This window comes from Populus nigra, chromosome 13 (assembly GCF_951802175.1).
Source record: "Populus nigra chromosome 13, ddPopNigr1.1, whole genome shotgun sequence".
Lineage (NCBI taxonomy): Eukaryota > Viridiplantae > Streptophyta > Magnoliopsida > Malpighiales > Salicaceae > Populus > Populus nigra.
The window spans coordinates 10,760,914-10,783,709 of NC_084864.1; the positions used below are offsets into that span (position 1 = coordinate 10,760,914).

General features: G+C 34.1%; 2 protein-coding genes across 2 annotated transcripts; both read right to left on the bottom strand.

Moving 5' to 3' along the window:
• Positions 1-539: 539 nt before the first annotated feature.
• LOC133670801 (phosphatidylinositol 3,4,5-trisphosphate 3-phosphatase and protein-tyrosine-phosphatase PTEN1) lies at positions 540-4,105 on the bottom strand. The gene is made up of 7 exons (XM_062091407.1): positions 3,818-4,105; positions 3,296-3,472; positions 2,758-2,871; positions 2,066-2,275; positions 1,349-1,588; positions 857-958; positions 540-707 (listed from the first exon to the last, which is right to left on the bottom strand). The coding sequence occupies exons 1-7, from the start codon at positions 4,103-4,105 to the stop codon at positions 540-542; spliced, it is 1,299 nt and encodes a 432-aa protein (XP_061947391.1).
• Positions 4,106-8,439: 4,334 nt separating this feature from the next.
• On the bottom strand, positions 8,440-12,933 carry LOC133671362 (cyclic nucleotide-gated ion channel 2). The gene is made up of 8 exons (XM_062092101.1): positions 12,729-12,933; positions 11,937-12,600; positions 10,852-11,067; positions 10,432-10,748; positions 10,024-10,135; positions 9,693-9,929; positions 9,281-9,367; positions 8,440-9,192 (listed from the first exon to the last, which is right to left on the bottom strand). Exons 1-8 carry the CDS (start codon positions 12,764-12,766, stop codon positions 8,707-8,709), a joined length of 2,157 nt encoding a protein of 718 aa, XP_061948085.1. The 5' UTR covers positions 12,767-12,933; the 3' UTR covers positions 8,440-8,706.
• Positions 12,934-22,796: the final 9,863 nt, after the last annotated feature.

The window sequence follows — 22,796 nt, forward strand, 5'->3', positions numbered from 1 at the left end:
CTCTCCTCTGTTTTGTTTACTCACATAATCGGGGTAGCTTTGCCCTTATTAGTTGCATGTAATTTGTTTTTGGCCTTCTTCCCTGTTTATTACCAACAAAAAATAATAATAATAAAACAAGTTTTAGGTAGTTATAACCAGAGGAATGTTTTTAATAAGTTTTTCATAATCATAATTAGATTAAGGTGATAAATCATACTTAGACTAAACCTAGATTTTCATAATAATATAAATTACAATGGCCAAGTTTTAGCATGAATACAGAGGTAATGGATGAGCGGAGCGCATTGCACAAGCGAAGTTAGAATTTTATTACCGATAGAGATTTCTCTATTTTCACAAAAAACAGTTACTTACATATCTGATCTTCTGCTAAATGCTCTCAAAGTCTGGATTCTTAAACTCTATCTTATTCCTAATGCCTACTGTCCATGAAAAAGTAGACAGCAAGACAAATACACGAGCTATATATATGCTGCTGGGCTGCAATGCTATCACATCAGGTGTGTGCGTATGTGTAAGGATATCAGAATTAAGATTCAAGGACAGTCATTACTAATGTCGTCACCGCCGCCACCATTAACGTCCTCGGTTAGCGTGCCTGAATGGTTTGAATTAGCTGGAGCAAAGAGCAACTCTAGGCAGAAGGCAGGGCCACATATCGATCTGCCTTTAGTCCCAACTTTATCCAAATCTCGTGTTGAGAACTGCAAGTTAGAGAAGAAAACTCTGATCAACATTCAATCCTGAACCTGATTCTTATGCCCTTAAAGCACGGGTTTGTGATCTTTTTTCCTACTCTGGAACGCTGCAGAGGGAATCCTAAACCTGCAAAATTATAACTGATAAAATTTACCTGCAGCAAGCCATTCCTAATGAAAGCTGTGTTGAAGCAGACATAGAAGAGACGCCCTCCTATCATTTTCTGGTAGAATATGACACGCACATCTCCCTTGACCTGCCAGTCATTTATGATTAATTTCAAGTTACTGGTTTTGATTAAAGGCAACAATTACACAACCTTAAAAGAATGAAAAATGTTCTGAAAATAGGCTTGAGCACATGTAATGGTCATTTTGAAACAATCTCCATAGTAAACTCAAGGAGTCACATACATCAACCATGTGAACTTGCATGCTCTAGGCTTAAATGCTAGCAAATCACTCCTATAATTGTCTATTTAAATTACTCCCAGAATTGTCTTTGTGGTTCTTCAGAATATTTGTCTGGTGTATTGCAGACTGCACAAGACTCTGAAGTCTGAATGTGTAGCAGAAAATCAAACGCAAAATATGTAAAATAATTTCATGTACTCCTAAATGTTAAAGATTTGGTCTTTGCAACTTACTCGTATAGGTTTATCAAAATAATAATCAAGAGTGGTCTTCTGGTAGATTATAGGACTCTCTGTGTCCATTTGAACAATGAGGCGCGATTCTGCGGGTTTTAAATCCTCCTCTTCTTCTTCATTGCCTTCCGTAAAGGAGATGTAATATTGAGGACTGCTGTTTCTCTGATATCCTTTGATAATTGGTCGTAGGCAACTCTTGGCAACTTCCACAGATGGACGGTACAGCTGACCTGGAATCTGAAAAAAAACCAAAGAATCAATATTTCAGATAATTTCATGTGGCTGAGAAGATACAAGTTCTGATTTTCACTCAATTGGTACCAGAATTGAACTCACAGAATCACTTAATGTGTCTTGCTAGGAAATCGAACAAACAATGGCTTCATAGCACAGTATCAAGCAATTTATTTCCTTTTAATTCTCAGATTGACAAGCTGTTAATTTCCTAGTAAATTACACATGCCAGTTGCCGTCCATGTTTATTCTGGTAAAAAGAGCCGAGTAATATTAGAAATGACCACAGATAAGGACCTGAAGCAAATGCATGTGCCTGACATTAATCTCTAGCATTTACACTCGCTCCATGAATTTTAAGAATTTCAGGAGATCGTATAGTTAGCACTACAAACTTAAATCTGCATAAGGGCAAAAAACCATAAGCAAGTAAAAAAGCTGATGTGCCTGGAAATCCGTTTGGGAGTGCCCAGTGCTTACCTCCTGTAACTCTGAGACCACAAAGAAAACGGATTCAGTGTTAACCATGTCATAAAGTCGAATTCTTCGCAATTCTCTGATACGAGATTGAGGCAAGATCACTTCAGGAGGTGTATGACCATCACCTCTATGACTATCATAAACTCTCTTGGGAAAAGAAAGTGCCTCTGCCCAGTATCCCACATAACGACGTTGGCTTGGTATTGAGACCTGCAGAACATGCATGATACTGTGTTTAGCTGCAATTCTCTATCAGACTCCCCAAGAGAGCAGACAAACAGGTATTCAAGGGGACTTCGATTCTTCTGTAAGAATCTAATCAGAACGATAAAACAGATAGTTGTTTACAATTTACATGTATGAAAGTTGATAACAGAACAGATTCACCACTATCAGCTGTTCTAACCCAAAATTTAGATATTACTTATTAGGTGACTCTACTAATCTAATCATGTTCACTTCAAGATTCTGAGTTATCTATTATACAACTAGGAGCATCAGAGTCAGTCTAATTGCATTTTGAAAGTTTTTTAAACCTTATCAGAAATCACCACATGCTCAAGGTGCTCAGACTCTCCTCTATTTTCCTAGAATCACATGCATTTTTTAGTGTAAAAGAGTTTCAGCAAATTGTTGCAACCACTGTCAATTACATTGCATCATTTTCTTACTGACTGTGCATTGTGACTTACTCCTTGATTATTGGTGGTGCGTTTATTTGCATATAGCTGAAGAGCATCCTCAGGTGTCATGCCACTGTAAACAAGGTAGGCACATACCATTAAGCCTGTTCGACCTTTGCCTGCCTGCAAAATTCATAGGAAAAACACAGAAACTAAGAAAAGAACAAGATAAGAAAGATCAACGAAAAATATTCCTCTAAGATTTTCTCTTTCAGCTTTTAATTCCCAACACTTTGTAATATATGTGAATTTATGAGCAAAACAATCATGTTTTTCTTGAAAATTCTAACAGCCAAGATAGCACGTATTTTTTTTTTTAATTTTACAAAGGCTTCAAGACGTGGAAATTTTGAATTCTTGATTTTTCAAAAATATTAGGCTACCAGTACACAGTAATTAAGTTGCATACATGCTCCAGCGTAAATGAACTCTGAAGTTGAGTTTGTATGCTGTAATGCAACTAGAATTAGAAGAGCCTAAAATCATCAAGACAATCAAAGATCGAAATGAAGAAACCTTCTTTGAGAAACGGACTAAACAGTTATACCATGCAGTGTACGACTGCGATATTTCTTGGGTCAGATGATAGCCATGAACCCACACTCTCACAAAAGAGCTTCATCATTTCAAGAGGTGGGACATGGTTGTCGTCGAAAGGATATGTCTCAACACGGCCATGAAAATGTAATGGATCATAAGCTTCCTCAATACACAAATTATAAATCTGCGAAATACCAACAAAAGGTAAGAGATAATTGATTGATAAAAGAATAAGTGTGGGGCAAAATCAGAAGGTAAAACACTATGCATTTAATGGATTGCCAAGAAACAGTTCTGCACATTCCTTTCGTGAATCAACATTCCGTACATGGCATTAAAAACGAGTGGAAACTCATCCAATCCTAAAGAAGAAGAAGATTATGTATTGATTTTATTCAAGTAATGGTCACCAAAACATCACAGTGTGTGGCCACCCTATGAGGGAATATCTCGAGAAATAAGCAAGAGAGTTCTGTCAAAGTCATTTTCTTTTGCTTTCCGTTCAAACAATAAAATATAAAATAAGCACCTTGTAATGCTCCCCATGCCGCATGTCCAGTACAGATTTCACCTGCCAGAGAGGATTACGATACATTGCTCGCACACGCTCTGCAGGGAATGACATTGCCAATATACGACCTGTGATATAAGACATGTCAAGATCATAACCAGCAACAAGCATTCGCCTTCGATGCTTGGATACCCAGTTACGAATATAAATACTCTTGGTGATACAATTAATCAATGAGAGTTGAGCATGAGACAAATCTGTGTTCAAAGCCTTTCCTGGCCCCTGCTTCGCAAACTTCAACCCCATCTAGCTGATACAATGGGCTCCTTTGAGATGCCAAGGAACCTGCTTAAAATGACAGAAGATTTCATATGAGCTACAACCAACATGCACGTATTTTGATCTACTTAGAAGAACCAGACTGTGCAACGCTGAAAATGGAATCATGGTGAGACATTCGGTGGCTGACAAGGCACTAAAAGTGCAGCTTCTTTTCATCGATGTAACTATCACTCTTCTAAATTAATTAATATAATTACACCAACCCCAGTTGATTAATTAAAGCTCTACTTCAATTTATCAGGCCTAAACATTACATACCTGAGTTGAACATGGAGCTACTAATTCTATATCAAATGCTATCTAGGGAGGGTCTAACAACCCTAGAAAAAGCTAGCGAAGGGCACGCAGGAAAGGTGTTCAGGGAGGCCAGCAGAAGAAGATGATGATGATGATAATGTCCATGTTATTTTTTTGTTGTTGCTATTAAAGTGAAACGAGAAATCCTGTAGAACTTGGATATTGAGTTCCTAAATTTGGCGGAAGCTTTTCTGGTCTGTCATCTCTCAGCCCTTTATTTGGAGACAAATAAGCCGTGACCTTAGGGCTACTTCTAAAACTCTATCTATCCATGACTTCTCTCCCCCCCTATCTCTCATAATCTAGCAAAAAATAGTTATAGTAAGAATGGCAGGACTCCTGAACTGAAAATTCGTACAGTACTTTTTGTCCCCTTCTGGAAGAACTCGAAGACAACGTAATTTTGGTCAAGACCCTGTTAACCAGTGTTTTTCTTTCAAGTTGTTGACCATCCAGAAGCAAACATCCTAAAATTATAAATATTGTAAGATTTTGGATCGAACAATCACTTGGCTTTCTGCTTCGCATCACCGATGGTAAGAGAAATTTATGTAGTTGATTCGTGTAAAGCCCGGGCGATTCGGCTCAAAGGCTTTGCGATGGGTTAGATTGATTAACCCGAAATAAATAGTAAATTCAACCATGAATTTATTTTTTAAAAATAGTTAAACTACATTCTTTTAATAAAAAAATTCAGTTTTATTTTAAATTACTCACGGTTTTTTTTTTTGTCCAAGAGGATGACTCGAGTTTCTTCTCTACTTGAATTTTCCCAATAAAAGATTTGGAAAGTTAATAAGGAGCTTTGAAAACTCCGTAAGAAATCATAACATTTGAAGCAACAACTACAATGTTAGAATTTATTTTCAATTCTAGAATAATGCATGTAAGAGAGAAAAGTGATTTTTTCTAGGAATTCTTTTAAGCATTCTATGTTCATTAAATTAATGATACTAGGTACTTGAATCCGTTTCGTTGTAGATTAAATATTTTTTTAAAATAAAAAATTATATATATATATAGGTTTTTCCAATACGTTTTTATATTTAAATTTTTTTAAGTTAAAATTAAAAAACTTATGCATACATGTAATTAAATAAATCAAGAATTATATGTGTTAATAAATGAAAAAAAACATAAACAATAATTAAAAAAAATTAAAAAAATTAAAAAACAGATATAGATCAAAATATTTAATCTTCCAAGACGAGATATTTACCCGGTTGTGTTTACTAAATTTATTTATTAAAATAATAATTTTATGATCAATCAAATGATAATAGAAATAAAGAGACAAATTAACATGATTGAATAAAATAAAAGGGAAAAAATACTATTCAAGATTGCACATATTAGAAATATAATATGAAAATATTTTTTTATTTTCAAAAATAAAGTTCATTTATATAAAAGATAAAAAAAAAATTATAGATGAATCATAAAAATTCTTTAAAATTTAAATGTATAACCAAAAAAATAATTGTCATTTAAAATATTCTCTGTAAACAAAATGAAAGAGAGAAGGAGTATTAATCTAAATATAAATAAAAAAAATTAGAGAAAAAAACCATATAAAAAACTTAATTTTTAAAAATAATTAGAAAAAATATTTTAGAAAAAAAGCAAAGACTAGACGATGTTGGGCCTGTACCATTTTGTTAGGGCTTGCGTGTCTGGGTTATTATTTTTTTGTTGCAACTAGGGTAGATGACATGTTGTATAAGCCTTAATTTTTTTTGAAAAGAAAAATCAGACGATGTATCGTCTGATTTGCCTAGATTCCAGCCACCATGGTGACGAAAAAATCAGGGTTTAAGTTGTTTTGACCCAAAACCAGTTTTTCAACCTATTATGATCCAAAAAATTTACAAAACACCTTTGAAACCGTTATAAACCCATTTATAGCCTTAAAAGCCAGAAAATCATCCCAAAAACCAAAATCCACTCGATACGAAAAATCAAACCAAGCTCAGATCTTTTTTTTTTCCATGAACTTTAAAAGTAAGAAAAACATCTAATATGAACTCTACTTATCAAATGAAACTATTTCACATAAACATTGACTTTTTTATGGCATAAATCAGTGTTGATGTCATTTTTCGCTCTCAACTGCCAGAATGCGGTGACCTCTCTCTCTTCTCTCTTAACTAGGGACTACAAAATTAACAAAAATTGAATTTAAAAAAAATTAAGGCACCAAAATCATATAATTTGTGTTATTTTGAAAGTTAGAGGATCAAAGTGTATCTTTCTCAAAACTTCTAGAACACCACCCATGTTTGATGCCTTTTTCATTTCGGTCCCTATTCTTCCAATCCCACATTGACTAAGAAATCAGAAGTAACTGAACTTAAAAAATCAAATTGCCTAAAATAAAATTTTGAAGACTAAAATGAATTTTCAAAAAATAATCAAGGTCATCCACAATGAATTGTGTGTGCGTGTGAACAGTGTTGGCATCTACAATGAATATCCCATGCATTTTAATATTTAGTATAATGGTTATCTTTGCATCTCTAAAATTATTCTAAAACTACAAGGTGTTGGTATTGTATAAAATATATTATAAAAAGAAAATATTTACAAGTAAATTATTTTCTTATAAAATATTTTATATTATTTTTTCATATTGTTTTGATAAATAATCATGTAAAAAATGCAAATAAAGTAGAATAACAATGATGTTTTATAGTGATGATATGCTGGTAGTGATAACTATGTAGTTTTATAGTAATGGGGTTAGGGCAAGGGTAGAGGTGAAGGTGATGAAATTAGAGTGACAATGATAACAACAACGATGGAGTGATGGTGGTGGAAGGTTGTGGTGGATAGTGGAGCAATGAGGTTGTGGTGGATGTTATGGAGGTGAGGTGGTGGTGATGGTGGTGGAGTAGAAGCAATAATGGTAAGGGTGGTGGTCATGATGGATTAGCAATAGTGGTAAAAGTAAGGGTAGTGGTGGAGGGATGAAGAGATGGTGGCGGCGATGACGATATCGATAATAATGATTGAAGTTGTTATATGATATTATAAATTAATAATTTATAAGATATTTTATATAATGTAAATTGAAAATATTTTTGATCAAGATTGATTATAAAATTTTACTTTGACATGTTTTCCACTAAAGTATTTTATGGAAAACAAATGTATGAGAATTATAACATTTTTATATAAAATAATTTATGTAAAACACCCTCTACTTATAAATACAAGTTGTATAAGTCCAAAAGCTCTCTCAAGTTCATTTAATTTCCATTATCATAACACATTTTACAAGTGATACTTCCTCACTGTTCGATGAAATTGTAAAATAAAAAAAAATTAAAAAAAGAAATTTCATAAAAAAATTGACATGCATTATTTTTCAGTAAAAGTATCGACATAATTATTTTGTCGACAAATATAAATAAGTTATAACCAATAGTTCTCTCCCTTTTATTTTTCTTCTTCTTCCTCGTGTAAAAATAAATAAATCTAGCAACCTTCTATTTTCTCACAAATCCAACCACACCAACCCGTCAGCATTGATCTATATCTATCAATAATGTTAATATTTATTGTTGGATTTTGTTGTTATTTTTAGATTTTTTAAAAATGATTAATAAAAAAAAGATAAGAAAATCAAGTTATAATAGTGATTAAACCTCAATTAATTGTGATAAATCTTCATGTAACTACTTAAAACCTTCATTTTCTTTGTATAAGGCTCCATCAAATTGTTTATAGACCGAAAGAAACAATTCGATGTAGTCAGATTGAAAGAAAGTATTTTATATGATATTCATTATATTTAAATAATACATCTTTTTTAAGCGACCTTCCATAAACAGGGTGTGCTAACTTGTAGAATTATTTAAATTCATTAGCTTTTTTTTTTATTATTATTATTAAAATCACACTTAATCTTTGTTTAAAAGTATTCCACTGTATGGACATGGTCGAGAGATATTTGTGTTGGCCCAATTAGATCCATGGGCCTTTTTATATATATATATATATATATAAAAGTAGAAACATGATGTCATTTATAACGTAAGACCCAGTAATGTTCCCAGTGTAACTTTGACCTGCGACCTTCCATTTAGTTTACACGTGCTCACCAGGTCAGCCAAGGGGCAAAGATATAAATTAAAATGTTTAACTGTTTATATAAACAGTTAAACCAACCAACATCAACACCGTGTAGGTGTTTTCCGGTGAAGGATTTTCCGCCTACAGAAACAAGACTTTATTGAAACAATGACTGAAGAGCTGCTAGCAATGGTTTATTCAAGGTGGTCGTGTGGCCTGATTGACATGAACATTGCAGCATACTGCAGGAGCCGGCGGTCAGTACCTCCACTTTCTGTTACAGGAATCACCGGTCCCCTAGTCCTCATTCTGTAACGTCGCCAAGCGAATTGTATATTGACTGCTGCCCATGTTCTCCAGTTTGATGAGTAATATCTTGCAGTTCTCTTAAGTCTTTCATTGGCAAATTTGTAGCGGAAGTGATCTGTGATGTACCGAAGATGGTTTGCATCAAGACCAAATGCTTCTGTCGATTCAATACAAGCAAATGTCGCTGATGAGGCTGGAAGTCGGTCTATGAATGGACGGCGAAGACACCAGGATAGCAGCTCGTCACCCAGGAAGCCTCCTGGCTCAAGCACACTAGTTGCCATCATGCCTTTGCTAAGAGTCTGGCTACTCCTTATACGCCCACGAACAATGAACACCATCCTTTGCACTGGGTCTCCTTCTCTGATTATCTGTATCATGGAATGGCAAAAAAATGAAGTGATTTTCGGTAGTGTTTGACAGGTTAGTAAAATGATATAAATATAGTTCAAGTTTTACCTTCTCATCTTTAGAAAAAACAAGGGGCTTAACCCGATCACAGATGTTGTCAAGAATAAGATCATCCAGGTTGTGGAACAACGGTACCTGGAAAAAATAAAAAAAATTGCAGTCACAGTAGAACTCTAAGCTCTACAACAGTGCTGCTGTTTTCTGGAGAAGATCGCTCTAGGAAGAATAACTTCTAAGATGTTAAAGGTGCCTTCTTTGACTTGCAATTGTGCATATAACCTCTCAAAAATGTTATCTTTTTCTTCTGAAATATCCTTTATCTGACAGCTAAACAACCTTGCAAAATCAGCAATATGTTTTTTGCTTGAACAGCATATAAAGTAAAGCTAATTCTAGGTCGCTAGTCTCCCAATAAATAAAGAGAACGCAGTTATCATTTCTAAGCGGTCATTTCTGTCACCTTCTTGATAAGATCTAGGCAAAGATAGCGCTTGATATCTCTCCGGAGTCCTTCAGGTAAGTCTTTGATTAGTTCTATCTCATCTTCACCTCCCATGGTTGCCCATCTCTGCCGTTCATAATGGCGAACTCTCTGTCTCAAACGAGAAGGCAACTGTCTCCTCCTCATCCACCATTCCATATCTCTGCATCTCAGCTGCATTTTTCTCTTCTTTGCCATGACCGCGTGCAAGAACACCTTTGTTGAAATCATAATTTCCCATCATTGAACAGGTTATTAATGATCAATAGGTTTGGCATCCACAAAATTAGGAGTGTTTGAATCAGCTCACCTGGATGTTCCCAATCAGTAGAGTGAAGAGCATTAAACCACTGAGAACAATACATATACTGAAGATTACTTCTAGCCAGTGACTTGTTGGTTCAAGATCATTGCCAAAGGTGCTGCACACATAGGCACAATATATTAGGATCTCCAAGACTATCGACTACCAAGCAAGTTCAGGACTCATGAGTCATTACCTAATCTGCTATTAAACTAAAGACTGACAGGAAATATCAAGAATCTTTCTTTTTCTTATTTTTTAGATGTCAACATAGCAAAACAGCAGAGGACTCTAAAAGGGGGGCGCTCAAATATGATCCTGAAGGCTAACAAGTCCATCAGACAACATACAAAATGGATCCAAGAGATGACGCGGAGTATCAAAATTGGTGAAACTAATTGTTTTATCATTTACCTGAGGGTCATTAAACCCCAGAAAATGGGATAAAGAATTTTCACAGACAAAGAATTGCTAGAAATGACTGGAAGAGCCCACTTGTAAATCCCATAATTGAATGCTCCATTAACATCCAGGCACATAGGCTTTCTAACAGTATGTGTTGTGTTACCAGCGCATGGATTTCCAATTGTGCCTGCTCGTAACAGGAACTGATAGCAAACCTCCTCCGAGCAAGCCAAAGAGAGATCACAATTAGGCCTACTCTCACAACTCTGCCTGAGGCATGAAGCAACGCGTTGTATTGCGAGGACATACCAACATCCACCTGCAACCTGCAAAAGTAAGGAAAAGGGGCATTAAACATAAAGCTTATTGCACTCCCAACATTGATGGTACAAGAAGCTTAGCATGAGCACATAAATACTAGTAACTTACATGAGAGGCAATGAAGTAGGCAATGAGATTAAGGCCGAAGCCCCACCAAATGGTGCCAAAGATATAACCTGTGACCTTTTGCATTCTTTTCATCAAGCATATGCAGTGGTACACCTTAGGGAGGAATTGGAACAAGAAGATCAACAAAAGTATTGTCATTATGAGCTTAATCTGCTCTTCTCTGATTAATTTGGGTACAAGTAACCAAAATACAGCCTGCAAAACAAAGAGGATGAGCTAAGCATCAAGCTCCAACGGGTGGCGGAATTAGTAAACACTATATGGTGGTAAGATAGTAGAACTGGAAACCATAGTATAAAGAAAAGATTATTTGAGAAATTAAGCAATCATCATTTACTAATGAACTTCAAGATAATCAAGAAAAACAGCACTTGCATGACCTCTGCTGGTTTTCCATGAACAAGATCAAACAGTACTGGGACAAAGGCTCAACCGTCAAATCAATATCTTTTATCATAATAAAGATAAAATGTAAGCTACCTTCCTAGTTCCATTAATCTAAAGCTCATCATTAGAGCATAGTACGAAAACATTAAGCTGAAAAATGAACACTTGGCTACATCCATGGTGGGGTCGTCTCCCCCACTAAACAAATACCCAGTGCTATCAAATTTTCAAATCATGATCATTCAGGAACTATAGATACCATAATTGAATAGAAAACGAATATACTCAAAATAATGGCTTTAAAACCTGTTTTTCTGGTTAAAAATTATTTTTTTTTTAATATTTTAAGATTGTTAATATATAAAAAAAAACAGTAATTTAATATATTTTCAAATAAAAAAATATTTTAAAAAACAATTTTTACACCCGAGTAAACCCCCAGCAAGCAAGCATCCATACCGATCCTTAGACACCAAAAAGATGTAAGAAAATAATAGTAACATAATATTTTTTTTTAAAAAAAAACACACACGTGTTAATCATGTACAAGCTACCCTATCTATATCTTCAGGCAGCACCCTCCAAGTCATAATTCAGTAAAAATCCATCCATCTGGCATTATTTTCAGAAACCAGAAGCCTGGGAAAGTCAATTAAAGCCAAAAAGAAATTTCGAACCTGAGGAACGGGAAGAATGACAAAAGCATCAAACCAAAAGCCCTTGAGAGACCTCACGTAATGAGATGCAATGGCACGTGCGTCCCACACCAGATTCCCGCACCCCACAACAAGAGATTCTCTTGACACATAAGCCAACCTGAACTGTAACCACAGATGGCACAAGTGTATAGCATCCACACTCGTGCGAAGGACGGTCACGATTGCGGCCAACCCACCGTCCATGTACAAGCAAGGGGCCCCGTTTCTCCCTATCGACAAAGCGTAGAAAAACAAGGGATCGACTGCCAAAGCCATGCCACGTGCTAGCAGGAAAGCCCGGTTCCATTTCTGTACGCGCTTGCTACGTGGATCGAGAACGGTTCCTAATGGACCGGCCGGCCGGCGAGATTGGGCTCGGTTAGCTGGGCTCTTTCTGGAACCGAGCCGGTTTTTGATGGGGACTAATGATGAGCCCGCGGAGGCCTCCCATTCAGGCTGGTGGGCCTGGTCACAGCTTGTGGAGTGGAAGACAGGGACTCCTACTTGTGTGCAAGCGTAGCATTCTATGGAGTTAGAGATTGGGTTGCTGTCGTCAATGTTGTTGGTACTGTTAAGGTTGCTGTTGTCACTGTTGTCACCAGTTTCGCTTTGGCTGTTCTTGTGACACAGTAATCCAATCCACCTGCGGAACCATACATATGAAAAAAAATGTTAATTATGCTGCCATTCAAAAAGAGAAAAGAAAAAAAAGTATGCGTGCATGCATGCGTTTGAGTGCAGGAGGAAGGAGCAAGATATACACACACACACCTTGGAAGGGAGAAGTGGGAGTTGGGCTGGGAAGGCATGATCGGAAGATTGGAACCATGGGAAGACAGAGGTAAATGGTAAAGAATCAAAAAAGTAAAAGAGGAGAAAGGAATATTTATAGAGAGAGAGAGAGAGAGGCTTAGTTGTTGTTACTAGTAGAGCTGGTGATATGAGAGGGGAGGTGTGGGGTTTTGGGTGGATTTGGAGGGATTATAATAGATGGAGTCTGTCACGTAGCACATGAAGAGGCAAAGAGGAGGATGGATTGATCAAGAGCCACACCACTCTCTTACGGAAATAACGTGTGGTAGTCGGCTTGGTTGTGTCCATGAGCCAAGGGTCCACCAGGGGTCAAGACACCAGAAGACATTAGGTGATACGTACGTAGCCACTAGCTCCCATGTTACCACCAGATTGGACCACACCCCAGCTAGCTGCTGGCTCCTGCATTCAAACACAGACAAATAACGTTGGAAGGTTTTAGTCCTGTCATCGCATCGATCTCTTCAGATATGCCCCAGCTGCCCACTTGCATGAAATTCCATTCTAAGTTATTTTGTATCTTTAAGGAGCATAATTACTTGTTTTTTTTTTTAAATTATTATTATTATTAATAAAAGAGACGACTTTGTATCATTATTGGACAGGTTAGATAGGAAACAGAGACTAGTAATGAAGATATTGCTGGATAGATATAGTTATGTTTGTACGCTTTTATTTTAGTTTGATTTTCCCAAAGTCTTAACAACAACAATAGAATCAGGGGTTTAATTATGTTGGAAGCGGAAATTGTTCATTCCGGTTATGATTTATTTTGAAGCCCGATTTGGGTAAATATCCATGCTCCAATCCATTGCTATTGCGTCATATATATCACTGCCAGAAATTCACTAAATAGCAACGGATTTACCGACAGAATATGTTTGTCGGTAATTTGAGGTCGAAATTACCGACGGAAACTTTTCCGTTCGTAATCCAGTCGGTAACTACAGATGAAATATTTTTCGTCCGTAATTCAGTCGGTAACTGCCGATGGAAACTTTCCGTCGGTAGTTACCAACTGAATTACAGACGAAAAAGTTTATAAATTAAAAAAAAACAGGTCACTGATGTGGAGGTTTTGGCGGGTTATTTTTTCTGACGGAATCATCGACGGATTCAAAAAGACAGCCCGTATAGTGACGTGACTGGTTCGCCGTTTAAATTGCTGATGGAATCACTGAGGGATTTGAAATGGCAGATCCGTACGGTGACGTGTCGATTTTTTCGTCAGAATCATCGATGTACTCATCGACGGAGTTTCTGTCGGTGAAACCGTCGGAAAAAGTTAATATATGTCAACTCTGCCGACCCTCTCCTCCCCTATTTCTCCTTCTTCTTCCTAATCTCAACTCTCCCCATCTGCAAACAACCAGCCCCCCTCCCCCCCAAACAAAAATCTCCCTCATATCAGCACAACAAGCTATATTTCTTGAAGTTTTGTGGTCCAGCATCCGTGTTCTGATTTACCGATGGATTTTATCAATTTTTGTAAGTAATTCTATCTTTTTAAATTTTAACATTTAATTAAATGTTAATTTTATTGTTTTTTTAGTATATGTATTTTGTTGGTAGATGTACATGTTTTATTGTTATTTCTAAAACAAACTTGTAGTATATGAATGTATAATTCTATACCTGTTATGGTTTGTTTTAGATTTTGTAAGATTGTATTTGTTTGTAAATTGTTAAAACTTTATGGAACTACCAAAGTACATGTGCTGTTTTGAAATAATTAATAGCTTACTTAATGGGTCCGTTTAAAGTTTTATCAATGGTATTGCGGAGTGGTAATTTCTGTAAATTTACGGAGTGGTATACACTTATAGAATTTGCTTCTGGAAAAAAATAAATTCAAAGAAGATTAGGAATTGCTTTAGTTTAATTTTACAATTAAATTAAATATTACTAATGGACTTGTATTTTAGTGATATTTTGTTTTTGCAATTTGTTAAAATAAAAATAAACATGAGAACAATAATTATTCATATTTAAATAGAGCAAGGAAAAATAAAATCAATTATGAATAGAAAAAACTTGAAAAGTCGTAATTGATTAAAGACATCAGAGAGCAATTGACTAGACACGGAATCACAATCCATCAAGGAAAAATGATCAACTGCAGAAGTTTTAATTGGAATGGGGGAGACCTTAAGGGGATAAAACTAATAAGAGTTGTACATTAGCCTATAACTCTTGTCGGAATCAATTAAAAAGAAACTTGATTTGTATTAGTCACTATTAAATTTAACAGTTTTACTTACAAAAATTTCTGTTGGTATTTAGACTCACAGTCTATCGGTACATATATTATCAATAGGCTCACAGACAGAAACAATCATTCATAAAAATTCTTGCCGGTAATTTATGATCTATCGGTGAGTCCATTAGTAATAAATGTATCGATGGATTTACAGACGAACAAAGTGCGCCAAAAAAAAAATTACCCACTTTATTCTATTGGTATCTCCATCGGTAAATTTAACATATCACCGAAAGAAAAACCATATGTAATGCCATTAATGTTTTTATTTGTCCGTCAATATATCCATCGTTAATATAACATATCATCGATAGAATACCTTTGTAATTCCATTAGTGAGTTAACAGTAGCAGTGATATTTGTAGTGATTCTTTTCCATTTTTTTCTAGAATATACCAACAGAGTTGTTCCATCGGTAACCTTGTTAGTAATATTTTAATTTTTCTTAAAACATATATTGAATAGATGTAGAAAATAATTAAAATCAAATAAAAATCAAATATTTATTATAAATTTAAACGTTTGTATGTTCAAATATAATAAATCTAAAATAGAGGTGGCGCTAAAGAGGAGGAGGCTAGTCATCGTCGGGACCGTAGGGTCAATTAGGGGGTGCACATGTACAACCCATTTGTGATCTCATCTCCATTACCATTTAACAAAGTTCTTTATAATCAGTAGTGAAACGTTTATATTTTTCATTAAGATGGGTCGTCTGGCCTTGTATTCATTGGTCTAACATTGCCGTGAACTTCAAACTTTGAGTGCTCAAAATTGATTGCAAGCATCCAACGGTTAAAACACTATGAGCTATCCATAAGTTCTCGGCTATAATGTTACAGAGTTCGTATACCCAATTTCTATTGAAATCTAGATAGGTTGAAGGATCGTCCTCGTATCTTTCATTCAACTGGCTGTTATATGTATCCTGTAAAGAAAAAATAAATTCATCAAATTCTAGGAAATAACAAACTAAAAAAAAAGGTTGAAAACCAACATACCATAAAGTGCCAAGCTCGACTATTCATGAACTGCTGCACCCTTTTTTTATAGTTATCACTCCAAACATGTGTTCAAACAAAAAGCTCCATCGGGCTTGGCTCGTGTCCAAGAACCGTGGCCTGCAAGATAAAAATGTTGTTAGTTAAATATATTTAAAACCGTGGCTCGTATGTAAAATGAACATAAATAGAGTCGTCGATGTGCATGGTTATGAAACCGTGAACATGCTAGTTCTAATTTCCCGCACCGGACTATAACAGTCACGTGAAACGTACAAACATCATGTGCTGAATGTATTCTTCCCATACAGCTTCTGAGATGTACGTCAGTCTGAAATCCTTCCAGGCCGTCATGTCATTCCAACCTGGAAGCTCTCTTTCTTTTGAATATTTTTTTGGCTTTCTTTTGCTTCTCGTACCAAAAATCACGCAATACATAGGTACATATTAATTATCTATTAGTAAACAAAAAATAAAAGTTTCATATTTAGAATAAAAAAAATATTCTGAATCTGATCTTATCTAATTACAATGTGATTCTCTGAAAACCATTCTTGCAACATTATTATCAGCTGTGTCCCATTCAAAATTTTCTTTAAAGTAAAAATTTATAAAAGCAAAAATTTCGGTAATTTTAATAAACTAACCAAATTAACTAAAAAAATATTTAAGTTAATATTAACTTAAACCTTAAAAATAGAAAAAAATATTTAATTTAATGAACAAACCAAATATTTAATTTGGTTAATTTTAATAAACTAATTAACATAAAAAATATTTAAGTTAATAATAACCTTGAACCTTGAAAACCATATATCGATTTGCGGTTTTCATTTAGGATGTTTGGAAACCTAACTCAATTGAAACAATAGAATTTCCATTGAGAATTTAAGGGCCATTGTTATTGTTCTCACAACATCAATGTTTATAAATATAAAATTGCATTTGTTAAATAAAATTATTTTTTTAAAAACTATTAAACATGTTGTGAAAGCAAAATAAACTTACATTAAAAAGTCATGCTTCCATTGAGTCTCGTACTTGCAGGTAGATAGATGCCGCTATGAAGGGACCCCCTTCAATATTATGACATCACACTCGACAAGCCCGCGTTGTGAGTCGATGCCTGTGCCTCAAGTACCTATTCTTGGTTGGTACCTAATGACTCGTGATCATCAACATCATTGCTAGAAGAACTAGCAGCGATCCTGTCATTATAACATGCAATAGACTTTCTCCTAGGCATTTACACAAATTAACAGATAAAAAAACTAAAGGATTCCTATTTTTTTTTTAATTAGGAAAACATACACTTTTAAGCCATTAGTAGACAAGTAACTATAGATTCTTGTTTAAAGCAAAGCTGGCTTTGCGACCCATGACCCAACATAAACTAACTCCATATTTTTACGATGACAAAACAAAGCCATTTTTATTATAGCCTTGATGTTGTCCTTTGTCTCCCCTTTTATGTCCATAACCATGTTGAAAATGTTCTTAAACATGTTATTCTTTATGTGTATGACATCAAAGTTATGGCGGAGAAGATTGGTTTTCTTATAAGAAAGTTCCTAGAAAATACTTCGCTTGATCCAATTGTGGGTCAAATAAAAATCAAGAAACTTCTGCTTACTAAATTGAAAACCAAACACAATGTCACCATACTCTAATACTACATCATACAATTTTTCACTCGAAATAAACGGCGGTGCAACATCCCTTTCAACTCTATCAACAAAAAAGTCATTTATGAACTTGTGATCTGTTAGTAAGAATTGTCATTGGTAGTAAAAAAGATGTTTTTCATCGTTTGTTAGTGTGAATGTCTTGTTATTTTCTATATAGCATGGACATGCTAGTTTTCCATATGTGCTCCAACTAGAAACGATTTCATAAACTAGAAAATCATTGATAGTCCATATCAAAGCTGTCTTTATTAGAAAATTTTGTTTTCTCAATGCATCATTTCATAAGCTGAAAAATCATTGATAGTCCATATCAAAGTTATCTTCATTAGAAAATTTTGTTTCATCGATACATTATAAGTCAAATTCCCGGATGACCACAACTGCTTTAACTCATCCATCAACGATCGAAGACAAACATCTATATTCTGACCTAGACTATTAGGACATGGTATGACCATAACTAAAAACATGAACTCTGACCTTATACACATTATCGGTGGCAAGCTGTAAACTGTAATCTGTAAGTATCATCGGTCAATGAGAATAAGGAGCAATAAATAACCCGAATGGATTGAATCTGTTTGTACATAACCAAAGATGCGCATTCCTTATCTCCATTAACAATTAATAATGCACACTATTAAAGTGTTTATAGGCTTCAACATTTGCAAATTGACAAAATATAAAATGAACATGTTAAATAAACCATTATTTATTTCATCACAAAAATTTGTATGAGAAAAAACTATAAAACAAGTAAACACCCAAACAAAATACATATACTACAAAAATATGCAAAACAAATTAACATTTTAAAATTGAATTCAAATAAAAAAGGGTAAATTTACTTACATAAAGTGTAGAATCGTCAGTAAAATTTAAATTAGAACATGGATGCTAACAAACTGAGTGTTATGGTGGCCACATTTGTCGTGGGAGATTGAATTGTGTTGAGAAATGGGGGGGGGGGGAGTGGGGCGCGGTTGTTTGTTGCAAAACAATGCATAAGGAAAAAGAAGAAATGAAAGAAGGAGAGAGGAGGGTCGATTGCCGGGTTATAAATTAAATATTATTGACAACATTACCGATAGAATTATGATGTCAGTAAGTTAACTCCATTGGTCATTCTGTTGATAAAAATGCCATGTCACCGTATGATTTGCCATTTTTGAATCCTATTATAATACCCTCTATAATTCCTTCGGTATATACCGAGTGAATATTTCCGTTGGCATATTTATAGTGTACTTTATCGTTGAGTTAATTCTATCGGTAATGCCATTTGTAAAAGTTATACATCATTGTGATATTTGGCTTTTTCTCATTTTTTACTTTTCCATTGCAATTCTCTCGGTATATACTGAGAAAATGTTTTTGTCGGTGTTTATTGATGGATACAGGGATGAGAAATTTTATCAGTAAAGATCATCATAATATATCAACGGAAAAATTTCATCGAGGTTTTTGTTTGTATTTTCTAATTTTCTAGTAGTGAGTATTCAATATAATTCTTTATCTAATACACAACACCTGTACATGTTATAATTATGTTTAGTTAGGATTCAAACACTATACCAATATAAAAAGGTCATGCAGTACCTAAAAAGATGGCCAATCCTATATATATAATTTCAAATCCTTTCTTTGTTTTACATATCCTTCTTATTCTAGTGTGCTATTGCTTAGGATAGATGCATATTTTCTTAATGTGTAAAGTCTTGGAATGCCTACACTTTATATGATTTTACGAGGTTGCTACCTTCCCCCCACTCAAGATTGAATTCTTAGTCATAGTTTATCCTTATTAGAAGGAAGAGACGAAGAACATATAACGTAAATGATCTAGAAATATCCGACTGATCAATAGATTGACATGCATAGTGGAAAAAAGATTTAGTAGATGTTCTAATTAACTAACATTATACCACCTAAAAAGAACACAAGTAAACTTGTCTTTGTAGAACTTGATGAACAATTAGTACAAACAATAGAGAAAGATAATTTCTTAGTCGTAAAGAACTTTATGGTTCACCATTACTATAGATTTCCCATAGAACAACTAGTATTAGATGTTCTATAAGAGAGTTCTTCATTATTTAACTCACCTTTATACATAAAATTGCCTTTGGATATAATCATAATGTCCCTATATAGTATCTCATGTTCTAACCTTTCCCAACTACATCACCACCACCAACCACAAATGGGTATGTAGGTGTATCTGTACCTCAAACACACCCATATGCATATCTTTCCTATGAGCGAGATAGAATTATAAGGAGGTCACAACTAATTTTGATAAGTACTAGTCAATTAACTAACCATGACTAGTCATGAATAGGCATAATTTTATCAGCACTCCAATCTCTCCAATGTTGAAAAAAAGATTATCTAGATGAATATGAAAAACACAAAAAACATGATATACCATAATAATATTATAGTGGTCAATAAAACTATGTGAGCTATATTTGATTAATTAAATATAGAATAAGTTATAACAAAGTAGATTTGAAACTCTATGAGCACATATACTTATGGGGAAAGTCTTAGTAAGTTCTATAGTCACAAACACTTTAATAAAGGTGTTTGGAACCATAATGCCTTATATAAGGTTTTGCATGCTAACATATCAAGTGCTACAACAACCACAACCAAGTCTAGGTATAGTCGTCTTTAATACACTAGTAGCCTTGCAAGTATATAAGTAACCATAAGCCAATCATATGTCCTAATAATCCTATTGCCAATGATAACAAACTATTACATGATAATTTAATGCCCCATGCCTCATAAGTTGTTTTGAAAAAGGAAAACCCTAATCCTCTTATACATCAAACCCTTACTATCAACCAATAAGCTAAGGAGATGATATATGAGGTTGAACTAGCCTAGTACTTAATGTAAATGAGGTTAGAAATCAGATAAAAACCTAGGCTTACATATAGTCATCCATATCTAGAGTGGGTTGATAAGTAGAATCTAATTTTACAAGGAATAAAAATTGTGATTTTAAATAGTTCTTCAGGGAAGATAATCAATATAAAAGGGAGAACATTGCTAAATTCACCAACCAATATAGTAACAATGCATCAAATGCTCTTATAAAGTTAAGATTGTTTAGTTTATTACTAACCAAAAGAATGTTTCATTGGTTCTCTATATTTTCATTGAAATATATCAATAATTGAAAAGAGATGAAGACCCATTTTCATTAACACTTTTATAAAACAGAACCAAAGATGACATTGGCTAACTTTACTAGGATAGTCTAAGATCAAGGAGAGTCTATAGAAAGTTATGCTCGTTGTTTCAAGACTCTAAAAACTAAAAGCACTATAGCTATATTAGAGTAAACATGTATTAAACACATTCTGAAGGGGATGTAAAACCTCAAAAAGAGGTTCATGAAAACTAAACAACAATACATCTAGACCCTTATAAATGATGTTGCTTGTTATGAGAAAATAATAGCAAAGCGAGGAAAAAATAAGATTTTAAGAGAAGACTTATCTAATTGGCTATCTAAATGACATCTCAAATGCTCATTCAATAACTGATTTAGATTCTAACAAGGAGTTTAAAGAAGTTCAGCAATAGCCAATATCATTTATAAATTTTAAAAAGAGAGATCATTTAAAATCGCTACCAATATGTATTGTTGTTTAGTTTTCATGAATCTAATAGCTAATATCAATATTAAAAAACCTAAAGAGGATAACAAACCTGGTAGCAAAGAAGAAAAAAACTACCAAGATGGTCAATGATAGTAATGACTACTCTTATGATATCAAAAGAGCTAAAAAATTCTTTGACCAACTAATACATAGAGGACAAATCAAGCTCTTCTCCAACCATATAGTCTCTATTGTTGATCAAATCAAGGGGAAAAAAGTTTAGAACATGGCATGATTAATAGAGACATGACATTAACAATTATGTTATCTCAAAAATTAAATTTAGTAAATATTAGAATTTGGTCACATTCACTTTTAAAAAAAAAAGAAAAAGAAAAGAAAGATGAGAATGAATAATGATCCATTCCCAAAGGAAACAACAATAATGGCTACCTTTATGTTAGAAATGATGCCTTGTAAAAGTTGACCTAGACATTCAATTGAGGTTTGATTGCCTAAAACACTATCTCCTGGGGTAAGTATGGCCAAAACTTCTTTGACATTTTCTAGCAAGATTCTTTTAATTGGATATCCCCATCAAGATCTGATTTAGGAGAAGAAATTCCTATTAGTGAAGGGGCACATATTTAAGATAGAAAATCATCTAAAGTTGCCTAGTATACAAGGGGGAGGCTTTTGTTAGTATCAATATTATAAAAACTTAAGAATCAATAACATAAACTTACATTATGGCTTAAGGATGGAATAACCATCACTAGAGAAACTAAGGGCTCAATTTCTTCATTCATAACCATAATAGATGTAAGGTTCCAAACCTTTTTTCCTTTTAAAGTAATGATAGGTGAGGAAGGTTCACATCCTAAACAATCCTTATCAACATCAGCTATTAGTACCTTATTAGTAATAGAAGACTCAATAGATGTCATGACTCTTCCCTTCAGGGTGTTGACAACTCTGTTACCACTATAATCTTTACAAAGCAAGATGACTTTACTTTCTAGACATTAGTTGCAGTTGCATTCCTATCTTTATTTTTTTCTCCGTCTTCTTCACTACTTTCAGTTAGTAGGTAAGAATTTCTAATTCAATATTTATTTTTACAAGGGTTGCCTCTGTGGATCTATAAATGCCTTTAGTGTGAATGAAAAATATTCATAGATACTACATCTTTGAGGGTATATGAGATGTAGACTTAGAAACTAAAGGTCTATTTTTTAATGAAAATATTTATTTTTTTGTTAGTCTACTTCTTTTTATGTTTAGGAAGCACTCAATTAGGGAGAACAAATATGAGTTTCTAGTATCTTTTTCATAATAAGAACTAGAGATTAGGGAGTAGTTTTACGAGCTAGATTTTAAAGAATGCAGGGGAGTTAGGATAAGGTAGAAGAAATTTTTTTTTAAAAAATCAAAATGCTTTATTTTTTGGTATAAATCTT